The 12,136-nt window shown below is 36.9% G+C and overlaps 1 protein-coding gene across 2 annotated transcripts; it reads right to left on the reverse strand.

Moving 5' to 3' along the window:
- Nucleotides 1-2,522: 2,522 nt before the first annotated feature.
- On the reverse strand, nt 2,523-11,977 carry LOC135071509 (uncharacterized). Of its 2 annotated transcripts, XM_063965290.1 has the most exons (17): nt 11,836-11,977; nt 10,963-11,712; nt 6,761-6,838; nt 6,313-6,376; nt 6,125-6,151; nt 5,963-6,001; nt 5,541-5,875; nt 5,128-5,444; nt 4,945-5,051; nt 4,744-4,856; nt 4,570-4,672; nt 4,272-4,384; nt 3,990-4,190; nt 3,513-3,883; nt 3,260-3,392; nt 2,826-2,922; nt 2,523-2,712 (listed from the first exon to the last, which is right to left on the reverse strand). In XM_063965290.1, exons 1-17 carry the CDS (start codon nt 11,899-11,901, stop codon nt 2,582-2,584), a joined length of 3,045 nt encoding a protein of 1,014 aa, XP_063821360.1. In that variant the 5' UTR covers nt 11,902-11,977; the 3' UTR covers nt 2,523-2,581. The 2 variants fall into 2 exon arrangements, with proteins under 2 accessions (XP_063821360.1, XP_063821361.1); XM_063965291.1 differs by lacking the exon at nt 6,761-6,838.
- Nucleotides 11,978-12,136: the final 159 nt, after the last annotated feature.

Genomic DNA, 12,136 nt, shown 5'->3' on the forward strand with positions numbered 1-12,136 from the left:
ATACCGAAGATATTATATCGGACGTCAGTTTGTACACGATTAAAATGGCACTCAAATAGCTGAAATACAACAAGGCACCAGGTGTTACAGCATTATAGCTGAGCTTCGCCGGTACTAAAGGCTCTACAGAAGCAGTTCAATTCCGTCATTCTCGAAGAAAAAACGCCTCCGGCATGGCACAGAAGTGTGGTGATAGCATTATAGACTCATCTCACTTATGAGGCGTGTTTACAAGCTGTTTTCGAGAGTCCTTACGAATCATCTCGCTCGCAGACTCGACGACTTCCAGTCTTCCGAACAAGCTTGTTTCCGAAAAGGCTTTAGTATTATGGTACACACACAGGTACGCTACGGCAGATTAAATACAGAAGACCAAGGAGTCGCGATATCGGGGATGATATCGGAGTCATGGCCTCCATAGAGCCTTTCAACAAGTGGGTCTCAAAATGAACATGGACAAGACAAAAATCATGTCAAATGTCCGTGTTGCACCCACTCCTCTGAAGGTTGGAGACTACACTCGAAGTTGTTGACAATTGTGTATACCTGGGACAAGAGTCCTGATAGTTAGGTCCATCTTTGAGAAAGAGGTCTATCGCAGAATTCAACTCAGCTAAGCATCGATCGGGAAGCTTCGCTATTACGTCTGAAATACCGCAGAGTCTTAAGACAAAAGTCTTCTACCAATGTGTGTTACCAGTGATGGTGTATGGATGCGAAACTTGGTCGCTTACTATGAGCCTAATAAGAATCAGAAATGTGAATATCGGCAAGAGAACCAAAGTGACCGGCATAGCCCGTAAAATTGCATAAATCAAGTAGCAGTGGGCGGGGCACATAGCTCGTACAGATAATGTCTTTTGGGACTGAAAAGTTGTCGAGTGGAAACCACGGACCAGTGAGCAGGCCCCCACTAGGTAGACCGACGATCTGGTGAAGGTCGAGGGAAGAACCTGGAGGATTTTTTTTAATAAGATAGCAATAGCAGTGTATTTTTTTTAATGAAACCTCAAAAAATTAGTTTTATTGTCTTCTGTCCAATGACTGGTACGGTCCAATGATTGGTAGTTCACCCTATTATTATGCTCTATTGGTTTCATTATTATTTTAAGTTACACAAACAATTTATAGCACAATAAAAGTATCTATTTTCATTTAATATCAATTCGGTGTACGTGTTTTCTCAATTCGATGCCCCATATTCCGCGGAATTGAGATCCACGGAATTGAGGAAAAATCACATTTCATCAAATTACTCGAAAATATTATAAATTACCTACAACGATTTCTACCAAACGTAATGGCAGATATCAGTTAAATAATTAATTCAGCAGTAATCTCATTAAATACTTCATGAACATTATTAATATCGCACACAGGTTTGAGAAATGACCAGTGACCAAAAATTCTGAGTGATTTCAAACCTCTGAAAAATGCTCCTCAAAGCGACTGATCCCTCTTTTATACTGCTCGATCACTCGAGTGTAACTGCTAGTTTATGGGAATCAGGCGTGGGTGTTCGTATTGTGCGTTGTTAGTGATATAGGAGCACAAAAGTAAAAATCACGGAATTGAGGCACACACGTCGGACAAAATTTAAATGTGTTACTGTATTAAAACCCAAGGACTTGCAATAAAGAAACTAATTTATATAGCTTTATTAACTATCCCTTGTTCTGTGAATGTGGGTTTCATAATGGGGAAGTTATTATTTCAAAAGTTATGAAGCAAAAACGAGTAAATTCTGGAAACCGGACACTCCATTTTAGGCCAAATTTCGCCCGTTTTTGAACTTTCGGATTTTTTCAAGGCGAGATATAAAACCTGGCGGTCTTCTAAATATGCTCTCCATCAAGTCAAGAGTCCTATAAATACGTGTGATTTTTTTCAAGTCCGTACTTCAATTTTAAAGGTACTTTTTTCGCCCCAGTAGGTCGGTCGGTCGTCCCCGTAGAAATGCCCATTAGTATTGGCCTGAGGAACAAAATGCACTAATAGTTTCATTCTGGGCAGCATTTGGTCAAACTTCCATTCCTTCCTTTGACCTGAAAACTGCTTCAATTTTTTTTTCTCGCGTGTTTTCAACCGCTTTTTTTATTTGATATTAATATCGAATATGTACTTATTTAGTCAAAAAACAAAAGTACAAACCACGATAAAAAACTCAACTTAGAATTCGATTTAAAAAAAATAAATAAAGGTGATAATGGATTGCCGATTAATGGATGAATGATCTTAAAAAAATCTCTAGCTTCTCTTCTTCTTTAGAGTCAGAGGTCACGGGTTCGATTCCCGCACAACATTATTGGGTACCTATTCTCTATGTGTAATAATATGTTACCTATGTAATTTACCACAAAAGTACCTTATATTAGTACCTTTGTTTACATTAGTTGTTTAGTAGGTAGGTACATAGTACCTACTATTCTTTGCTTAGCTTGGGAGTGGAAGGAAGGCGCAGGTTGCCCAGTGTATAACTTTTAGAGAACGAGTTTTGTAAATGAGTATGAGTATTTTAGAAAAGAAACAAGAAATTTAATTATTATTAAAGTTAATAAAATATGATTAATAAAGTAAAGCCTCAGTCATCGTCCATCGGCGGCGGTGGAGTTACGGAGACGATATCCGATCCGCCAGTGGCTTGCATTGATGGTTGTCGATAGTCCTGCGGCGTCATATCAGATCCAAAATCGTCATGCATCGCCATTGGAGCTAAAATGAGACGGAAGTTTTATTCAATGACTAAGTAGGTACATGCAGACAGAAGCACTACACTTTTCCTAGCCACGAAAATGTATGTAAATTATGCCGGTGGCGGCCTTTACCTGGTTCAGCTTCCGAAGGCTCTGGAGTTGTGAAAGTTTTCTTATAGTTACATGGCAAGCAAGGCTTCTTCACATTATCTCCATCAACCATGTACAGCTGAAAGTGAATAAGTAGGAATAAGTTTAAGTTAAATTACACATACGTGGTTCAGGCTACAATACGATAAATAAAGGTAGAGTTTGAAGTATCTAGACTCAGGTAGGTACGCAGATTTTTATGATAGGCGCATTTGTTATAAAACAATTTATAACAGGCTCTTAAATCTCCTGATAAGATAATAACGGTCAAAAGTGGCACCAAATGGTTCGTGTAATATAACACTTGGCGCAGGCTAGCCAGTTCCTTTGCTTGAACTTGGCTTGACATGCTGCCGCGTGTCTAGATTAATGCTCAGACAAAGGTCGACGAATCAAATTATTAATGTCGCTTTTACCCTTCCATCAGTCCCAACTGCGGTGCTGACTTGTCGCAGGGCCGGGTTTATTATCATGCCTGCTGGGGCGCGGCTTAATGTATTATTTATTAACGTGTGAGAACCGCCACAGTATCGATGACAGACATGGGCTCTGTGAAAATTGCGCAAGACATCAGTATACAGCACTTAACGGAAAATATTTTAACAATCTTGTAGCTAAAATTGGTTCTAAGGGAAGATTTAATCCTAAACTAGCACAGACAATAATAACCTTGGATCTATAGCATGAGGTACTGGCATGCCAGGATAACAAACGCCTCTATGATCCTCATCTTCAGACGGCTTAGTTTTGGCTTCCGCACCAATAGCCGGTGGTCGTGAAGATGGAAAACCGGGCATTAATGGCAACTTGTTGGGTTCTTCTATATCCATATGCGCAGCAGTGGCGCAAGATAAGCATTCAGCGTCGCGGTGTAGTTTTCTCGAAACAGTGGCAGCGCGAGGTTCACCCACAACCTCTTCCATTTCACGAATCTTGTTTCGAAACTTTTCAAGGTACTTATTGATGCTACCTTGCAAAGAAACCACTTGAATCCAGTCTGCTTTCTCGTTCAGCTCTCTTATTAGATCATCTATTGCTTTCTGAAATATAAAATCACTGTATGAAAACTGCCATACAATAGGTATACTTAAATTCATCTTGAACACCTATTAATAGGGTAACTTTATTTATTAAAAAAGAACTAACTTGCCAAACAATCTCTTGATTGTTAAACTTATCGTAAGCTGATCCAATGCGTTTTTCAAAATCTCCTCGTACTGCGTCAAATTCTTGACGAGACACCAATCCATTTAGAGCACCAAGACCAGCTTTATCGCGCAGTGCATCTGCCACTTCATCTCGATCCGATTTGGTATCTCGTAGTATTTCTATTTGTTTCCACAGAGACTGTTGAAAGTATTTAAGTGATGAAGTTTAGGTAGGAGTTTATAAAAATAATCTTCTCGTGCATACGGAAATTGGGGATACCTGAAGATCCAATGATAGAGCGTTTTGTATATCTCTAAGCTCTTTTTGTCTTGATGCAGCAGTGTCGAGGTCCGTTTGTAGATTTGTGAAGTGGTTGTTCAATTCAGCAACAGCTGAATCAAAAATAATTGTAAATGAATATGCTCTACTACAAGTACTTCTTACCTACAAGATTCACTCTAATAATGATCCTAGTCAATCTATAAAAACCCGCAATAAATACAGCGTAGTTTTACGGCAGGCTTATGGCTGCAATCTAGCTTCCAGTTTTCTTAGATATCAGTAATGATTCTTTTACCTGCCGTATCTCCTCCTGTGTTTGCTAAAGCTTCTGCCATGGCTTCTAATCCAGATTCAAGATCGTGTTGCATTTGTGTTAATTGTTCTTGATAGTTAGTCATCTGTTAAATTTAAACTTAGAGTCGGTCAATGTATCTTTTTATTTAGATAAATACACTTAAAAATATTTTACCTGTGACGACAAGCCAGTGTCAAGGGTATTTATCTGATCAGCATACTCCGAGACTAGTTTTTCCAAGTCAAACATTCGATCTCCTAGGTTCAGAGAGTCTTCCAATCTTCCTTCTACTCAGAAATATTGTAATATAAAATACACACTTAAACACTTAAACAATTTATTATATGGGTAACAAAGCATTTATGTGTTACAAACCTAATCTATTAGCAATTTTTATTGCATTGTTAGCATTCGTGTTACTGCGATTTGTCGAAGTAGTAACCATTTTCAAACATTCATCATACAATTCTTGCAGTGCATTACTGAAATATAAATTAGTATCATTAGAATGATAATAAATATATTCAGCAAAACCCTTCTGTTGAAATAAAATCTTACTCTAGTTCTTCGTAAGTCACAGAGTCAGTTTTTTCTTTAGATTCTTCTTCTGGCGCAGCAGGTTCTTGTGCTGGTTCAGCAGTTACTTCAGTTTCTGACGGCAGTTTTGTATCCATCATAGATAATACCGCTACCGATTCTTTTGATTCTGCTTTGGATACAATGGATTTTTTCGATTTGGCTAAAGCTTCTTTTGGCATAGTAGATTTACGTTTAGCGGGGACTGGAGCAGCTTGAGGCGGCTCTTCTGTTTCTTCCATTTCTTTTATTTCATTTATGACTTCTGCAAATTGTTCTGGGGCAATAAGTCCTTGGCTCTGTTAAAAAATAAAACTCAAATTACATAAACAATAAGCAAATGAGTACTAGGTATTCAAATTATTTACGAATAGAAATATCATTTTCACACATACCAACTTTATCAAAGCTTCAACATCTATTGGTCCTGTTATCTCTCCCCCTACATAAATTTTGACGACTATTTCAGTTACCACTGCTAGCAGTCTTTCCAAAGTTTTTTCTGCAGCTTCTACTCTAGCCGAAAGTTGCAATGCGGCCATTGCGTCAGTTAGTGAAGCACCTTTGCGTAAGTCATTCAATAATTTTGCATTTTCGGGAAAGCTTGGAGCTCCTGCTATTTTGTATCGGTCTTGCAGTTGGCGAACTATTGTAGCAAGTTCCATAAATTCATCTTGAGTCACGACAGATAACGGCTTCGATTTTCCGCCAACTCCAGCTTGTGATCGACCTGATTTCATAATCATGTGAATTGATTGTGACCTCTTTCAGTAAGAAGTAATTAAGATTTGATGAATAATGAAATGTTTAAACTCACTTTCTGCAGCTTTTATTTTGTCTGATGGTACACGTTCCACTGTATTTAAAAGTTACATTTAATAAATAATAAATTGTACCATAGTCTTACGTGTACTCTAATAATTACACGTTTCTAAAATATAAATAATTTATCCTAAGAAACAAAGTGCTAAGTACTAACCAATTAACAATTTTTCATACTGTTTCTCTGTAATCAACGAAAAAATTACAGTTTAGTATTGGGCAATAATGAGGAATCCTTTTTCATTAACTATGCTGAAAACGCTCGCTACAATGTTCTTAAACAAAATAAAGGCAATATTTTTTTGTTAATAAATTGATAAGAAAGAATGACAAGTCAACTCGTACCCATTGATTCTAAGGAAGCCATCGGAGTAGGCGTTTTTTCCTGCTCTTCTCGTGAATCGGCTCTCTAAAAAGTATTTTTTATTAGTCAGGTGGCTCTCTCATAGTGATACAAGTTAGTGACTAATTCAGAGATAGTCTGGTAACAAGAAATAGACAACAAATGAGTTCATTTTAGAACCACCATGAACAGAACTATTCGTAGCGTAGGTATTAGATATAGGAAATGGTAATAGTAAATAGGTATTAACTTATCCCACCATACATACCTACTAAGCTACTCATTAGGCAATATTAGTAAAGGCCATGTCAATTTAAGGACTAAAGTCACTTACCAGAATATAAATTAATACAAAATTAAAAATAAATCACCGTCTGCACTGTTGTAAACAAAAAGCTGAAACGGCAAAAAACAAGAAAAAACAAATCACTATCGCTTTCTGAACTGCACCTGATGGATAATTCGCAGCTCTCGTTCCCTCTGTTCTTCGATTTTTTCCAGCCGCTTCTGGTAATCCTGTGGTAAAGGCTGAACCAGACTACAAGTTAAGATAGTGAAAAGAATAAAACTTGTGACCAGAACTACACTCGACAGCAAATAAATCGCACCACTCGCGACGCGAACTTTAAAGATTTTCTTTTGACACAATAATGGTGCCCCAACAATATTGGTGTTATTTGAAAGCCCAATAAATATCCTTAAAGAAAAACATATTTAATTTCTTAATAAATGATTAACATATACCATAAATCTGTACCCCCAGTGAAAAGGGATCTAACTCGACTTAGATCAAAATTGACTTTATAACATAATGTGAATCTCTGAAAAATTAGCTATTTTTGTATCTAATCGGTATCTTTCTACGACGTATAGAAAAGAAAATAAGTTTGTGCCAAATGATACAAGTAAGGCTTTGTGAACCAATTTTGAGTTTTCTTTCGTGTAAATTGATACATGTCTACTTTTAACAAAGTGTACCGGAGGCTCCTTTCACTTTTTTACTGTGTCAAGAGGTATGACTCGTGTTACTACTTTTTACACGATTGAAGTTGTTCAGATTGAGTTTGTGATTAACAATATAAGATGACTCATATTAATATACACAAAAAAAACTATGTATTGTTGGTTGGTGAAAAAGAATGTAACTTAATTTATAGCACAAAAAGTAAAAGACAAAAGATTATTTATTTTGTGTATAATGATTCAATTAGACTAATACCATTAACCACAAAAGTTTCGTACATGTGTAAAATGTTATAAGTTACTTAGATCAAAAACATTTGAAAATCGCAACTAATAATTTGGTTAATTATTTGGTGTAAAATGATATAACTTAGCCCAAACGTCAGATTAAAGGAAAAAATAATGTCGTAGTTTATAAATCAAAGAATTTAAGTTAATAGTTTTAATAAATAATGGTGAACATCTACTAGTAAAACATATAATTGAATTCATAGTGCCTAACGTTGTCAATAAAAGTACTTAATAAGTGCATTATCGAATTTACAAGAGCTCCAACTACCAGAACTCTTTATAAACAAAACTTATCACCTTTGACAACAAATTGACCTGGGAGAGTCATTTCGAGAACAAAATAAAAATGGCCTGTATAGCATTCCATCAGTGCAAGAGACTCATTGGTAGTAGATGAGGTCTCAACCCAAAAATAACACTTTGGCTCTACACGTTGGTTATAATAATATAGCCCTCTTACACATATTATTATGGATCACTTGTGTGGTCGCACAGAACACAACTATCCACAGCAAGATCAAAACTCCAAAGCCTGCAACGCCTAGTAAGCATAGCGGCCACTAGTTGTATGAGAACCACTCCATCGACATCACTTGAGTACCTTCTGAATCTTAGATCTTTAGACCTCTTCATTCAGGAGGAAGTGCAAGCAGCCGCTCTAAGACTTAAAAATAAGAACGGCATATAGAAGCAAAACAAGGAGACAGGACATTCCATCCACGATCCTTCACAAAACCCTAATAAAAGTAATACCTCTCACCGAGGCACCCGTCGACAGAATTCCCTGTGTTCACATCTTCGGCTGGAGATATAATATCCAGCTTACAGCGGAAACGCAAGATTGCTCTGGAATCAATGAAGTCAGGATATACACTGACGGCTCCAAAACCCAAAAAGGTACGGGAGCTGGTGTCTTCTCGAATTACCTAAATATACTAAGAATATCAACATCACTAGATAAACACAATACAATTTTCCAAGCAGAATGCAATCAGAGCAGCACAGGCGGTGCAAGCAATACAAAGCAACTTAATATACTACATTATAATACTTATATTGGAATGCCATGACGCGCTCCTAAGTCATTGCAGACGCAAATGGCGTTATCCTGCACTCCTGTGGATCAAAGGGCACAGTAACTCCTTGAGCAACGACGCAGCAGATGAACTGGCCAGAAGGGGATCGTACACGACGGTATTTGGTCCGGAACAATTATAATGCCGATACCATAAGCACAAATCAAGACCTGGCTGCGCTCCAAAATAGAAAAATAACACCACACAGAATGGAAAGATTGTGAAAAATGCAGGCAAACAAAAGATGCAGTTGTGGATAAACAGGGACAACATCCGCAAGGTCCTAAGTGTAATAACAGGTATGTTAAACAAACGCCTACACAATATAGCTGTTACAGACAGCCGGATATGGATGGATAGTCTACTGTGCAGAAGATGCATGGAGGCAGAAGAAAAACCGCAGCACGTGCACAAGGAGTGCACAAGCGTAGCAGATCAACAGGCTCAAATTCTCCAATCACCAGGGTCGCTGCAGAAAGCCTGTAGCGACCTAGGTAGGCTGCTGCTACCTGGGGGATCTGGAGTGGTTGAAATAGGAAGATAAACTACAAATAGCGCACAATGGTCTAATCAAAAGGCTAAGTGCAATATTCGATTGCCCTGCAAAACTACGAAAGGCCTTATAATGGATACTATGTATAAAGTAAATAATTATGTAAATGGCATGTGTGGTTGGACTTTATATGCTTAGCTCGCAAGTATAACATGTCTTGTTAATTCATGTCTCTGTTGATTTAAGAAGATTCCCGCCTTAGGCAGTTCGATTTTTTCAAGTTATTTATGATTTAAGAAGAGGCTGACAAGGGTGGCTAAATTTCTTGCGCTGCTTCTTCTTAGCACTGGCCCATTTAAGTCCCAAAATAAAAGTAGGGTTCAAGTAATATTAGGACGTGTTAAAGGGCTTTTTAAAAGCCTCTTTGTTGAAAACAAATGCATTTTATGACTTTACTTTTATATTATCCTTCTGGAGCCAAAAGGCAATCAATATAGCTTGACATCATCATCTCTGGTCCAGAGTTTGATTCCTAATAGGGTAATTGTAGAAAACAAACTTTTCTCTGTCTTCTGTCTAATTAGTTGATGTGAAACCATTGTTGTTTCTGGTCTTTATTACACAATTGCTTCAGCTATACTTACTTTAAAATAGGAGATAATGTATGTGATTTAGGCCGATATAATTCATGGTATATGGTGTAATAATTAATAAAATAGTAGTTTCAGATCAGAATAAACATTTCAGGAGTAAATAATTAGAATTCAGTCTCAAATTCTAGCCTTATTCCTTTACAATCGCCACTTATATCACTTTACACATAGTTATTTGGATACTTAGATCGCTGTTATGTTAGTTAGATCAGTTTACACATTTTTTTTCTCACCACAAAATTGGTGTATATTGATATAAGTAAAAATTTTTGGACGATTTACCCTAAATAACCTGAAATAATGATTCCTCATAGTGTAATTACTTATGTTTGTTTTACAACTTTTTCTAAAATTGAAGAAACAAAAAATTATCAACAGAAATGGCGGAAAATGTATCACTTTACACTTGTTAGCGTGTGGTCAATTCAGTGTGGTGTAAAATGATTTATGTCCCATTACATCACTTTACACGAATGTAAAGTTGTCGTGCACAGTGATATAACTGTGTTTTTATTTAATTACGAAAAAACCACATGCTATATTTCCCAAACTGGCACACTGCCTAATTATATCTAACATTACCTTTCACCTAAAAAATATTTCACCAAGTTATCTCTAATAGCGATGAAGCAGGATTTTTTTTAACTTCAAATGCGATTTCCCAAAAATCACCATTTTCGACTTAACTCCCTTTTCACTGGGGGTACAGAAATGTGACTTGAAAAAAGACCTCACTTTGGGCTCACCTCTGGGATCAACTAGACCAAATTTTAAAAGTCAAAAGTCAAAATTTCTTTATTTGTTTAGACTAATAAATAGTTCTTACAAATCGTCATATGCTCTTTTATGGTTATAAAACCAAATAATGATCACACGTGTCCTCTTTAACAGATGGATAGCGATTAATCCCAACTTAACAGTTTTATAGCCATAAAAGTTGGCTCAAGCGTAACTATCTATTTTTTGAAGAAGTGACTCTGGATCCTTCTAAAGAAACATTTTTGGGGTAAAAACCTTTCCTATAATGAAATGAAGTTTAGAACTAGGCTTTTGAATGGTACCAATATTGGTGTGAAGTGGGGATGCATACGTTTGAAAGTGCTTGTCGCGGGTGTGGTGCGATTTATTTGCTGTCGAGTGTAGATACAGAGACTAATAATAATTAACAATTCATACCTTATCTGAAGAGGATGTTTTGTCAGTTGAAGTTTTTTCTGTAGACGTTTTATCCGTTGATGATTTCTCAGTCGATGTTTTCTCTCCTGATGTTTTGTCAGTAGAAGAGGGTCCAGTTGTAGATTTAGTACCGGAAGATGTTTTAAGTGTTGTTGTTTCATCTGACGTAGTTTTTTTCTCCGATGATGATTTTGTTACTTCGGTTTCAGATTGCGTTTTACTAGATGATGTTTTCTCGGTTGATGTTTTATCTGAACTGGTTTTGTCTGAGCTAGTTTTAAGGGAACTAGTTCTGTCTGAGCTGGACTTGTCAGTCGTTGATTTTGTAGCAGATGACGTGAAACCAGATGAAGATTTCTCTGTGCTAGTTTTGTCTGAGGTTGATTTTGACCTATCAGTTGTAGATTTTGTCCCCGAAGATGATGTTTTATCATATGACATTGCCGATGCTTTAGATGCAACTTCTTGCATGCCTGGCCTATACTGAGATTGGCCTGGCCTTAAGCCTTTTTGGCCAGCGGCAGTGGTTGAACTGGTGGCTCCAGCGAATGTGGCACTAGTGGCAGCTCCTTTGCCTTTTTTCTTACGGGGTACATTTGCTTGTAGTTTGACTTCGGTCACCGAAAGGCTTGTTCCTGAAGAGTATTCCACTGCAGGTATTTCAACTTCAACGCGCCTCTCCAACAGCCGAAGTTGTCGTGCCAGAATTACAAGTATGGTTTGTATGAGCTTGTGATTCACTATGTTCACCTGTAATATCAATTATTTTGTATTACAGTATTATAATTAAGTATTTACAAGATAAGTAGATGAATAGATATGTAAACAAAGGACTTAATAAAGGAAATAAGATTAATTGAAAATGCAGCTTACGTTGGCATCGCCAAATGCTGTATCTATTAACTCCCTAATGCTCATAATGCTTGAAGCGTCCGTCATTTTGTATCGTAAATAAGTTTACTAGAAATTAATAATAAATTATTATAAATGAAATAATATTTTGCACACAATCGAGTTGGCGTTTGGTTTGATTTAAAAAATGTCATTGCGATAGCCAAGACATAAATGTGCAATGTTTACGTGATTTTAAGAAAGAGATCGGTTGGTTGCTTGGTGAATTAAAATCTCTATGAGAGCGTAGCGGAGAGGAGATGTGGAAATAAAAGGGAAACAA

Source organism: Ostrinia nubilalis, chromosome 4 (genome assembly GCF_963855985.1).
Source record: "Ostrinia nubilalis chromosome 4, ilOstNubi1.1, whole genome shotgun sequence".
NCBI classification, from domain to species: domain Eukaryota; kingdom Metazoa; phylum Arthropoda; class Insecta; order Lepidoptera; family Crambidae; genus Ostrinia; species Ostrinia nubilalis.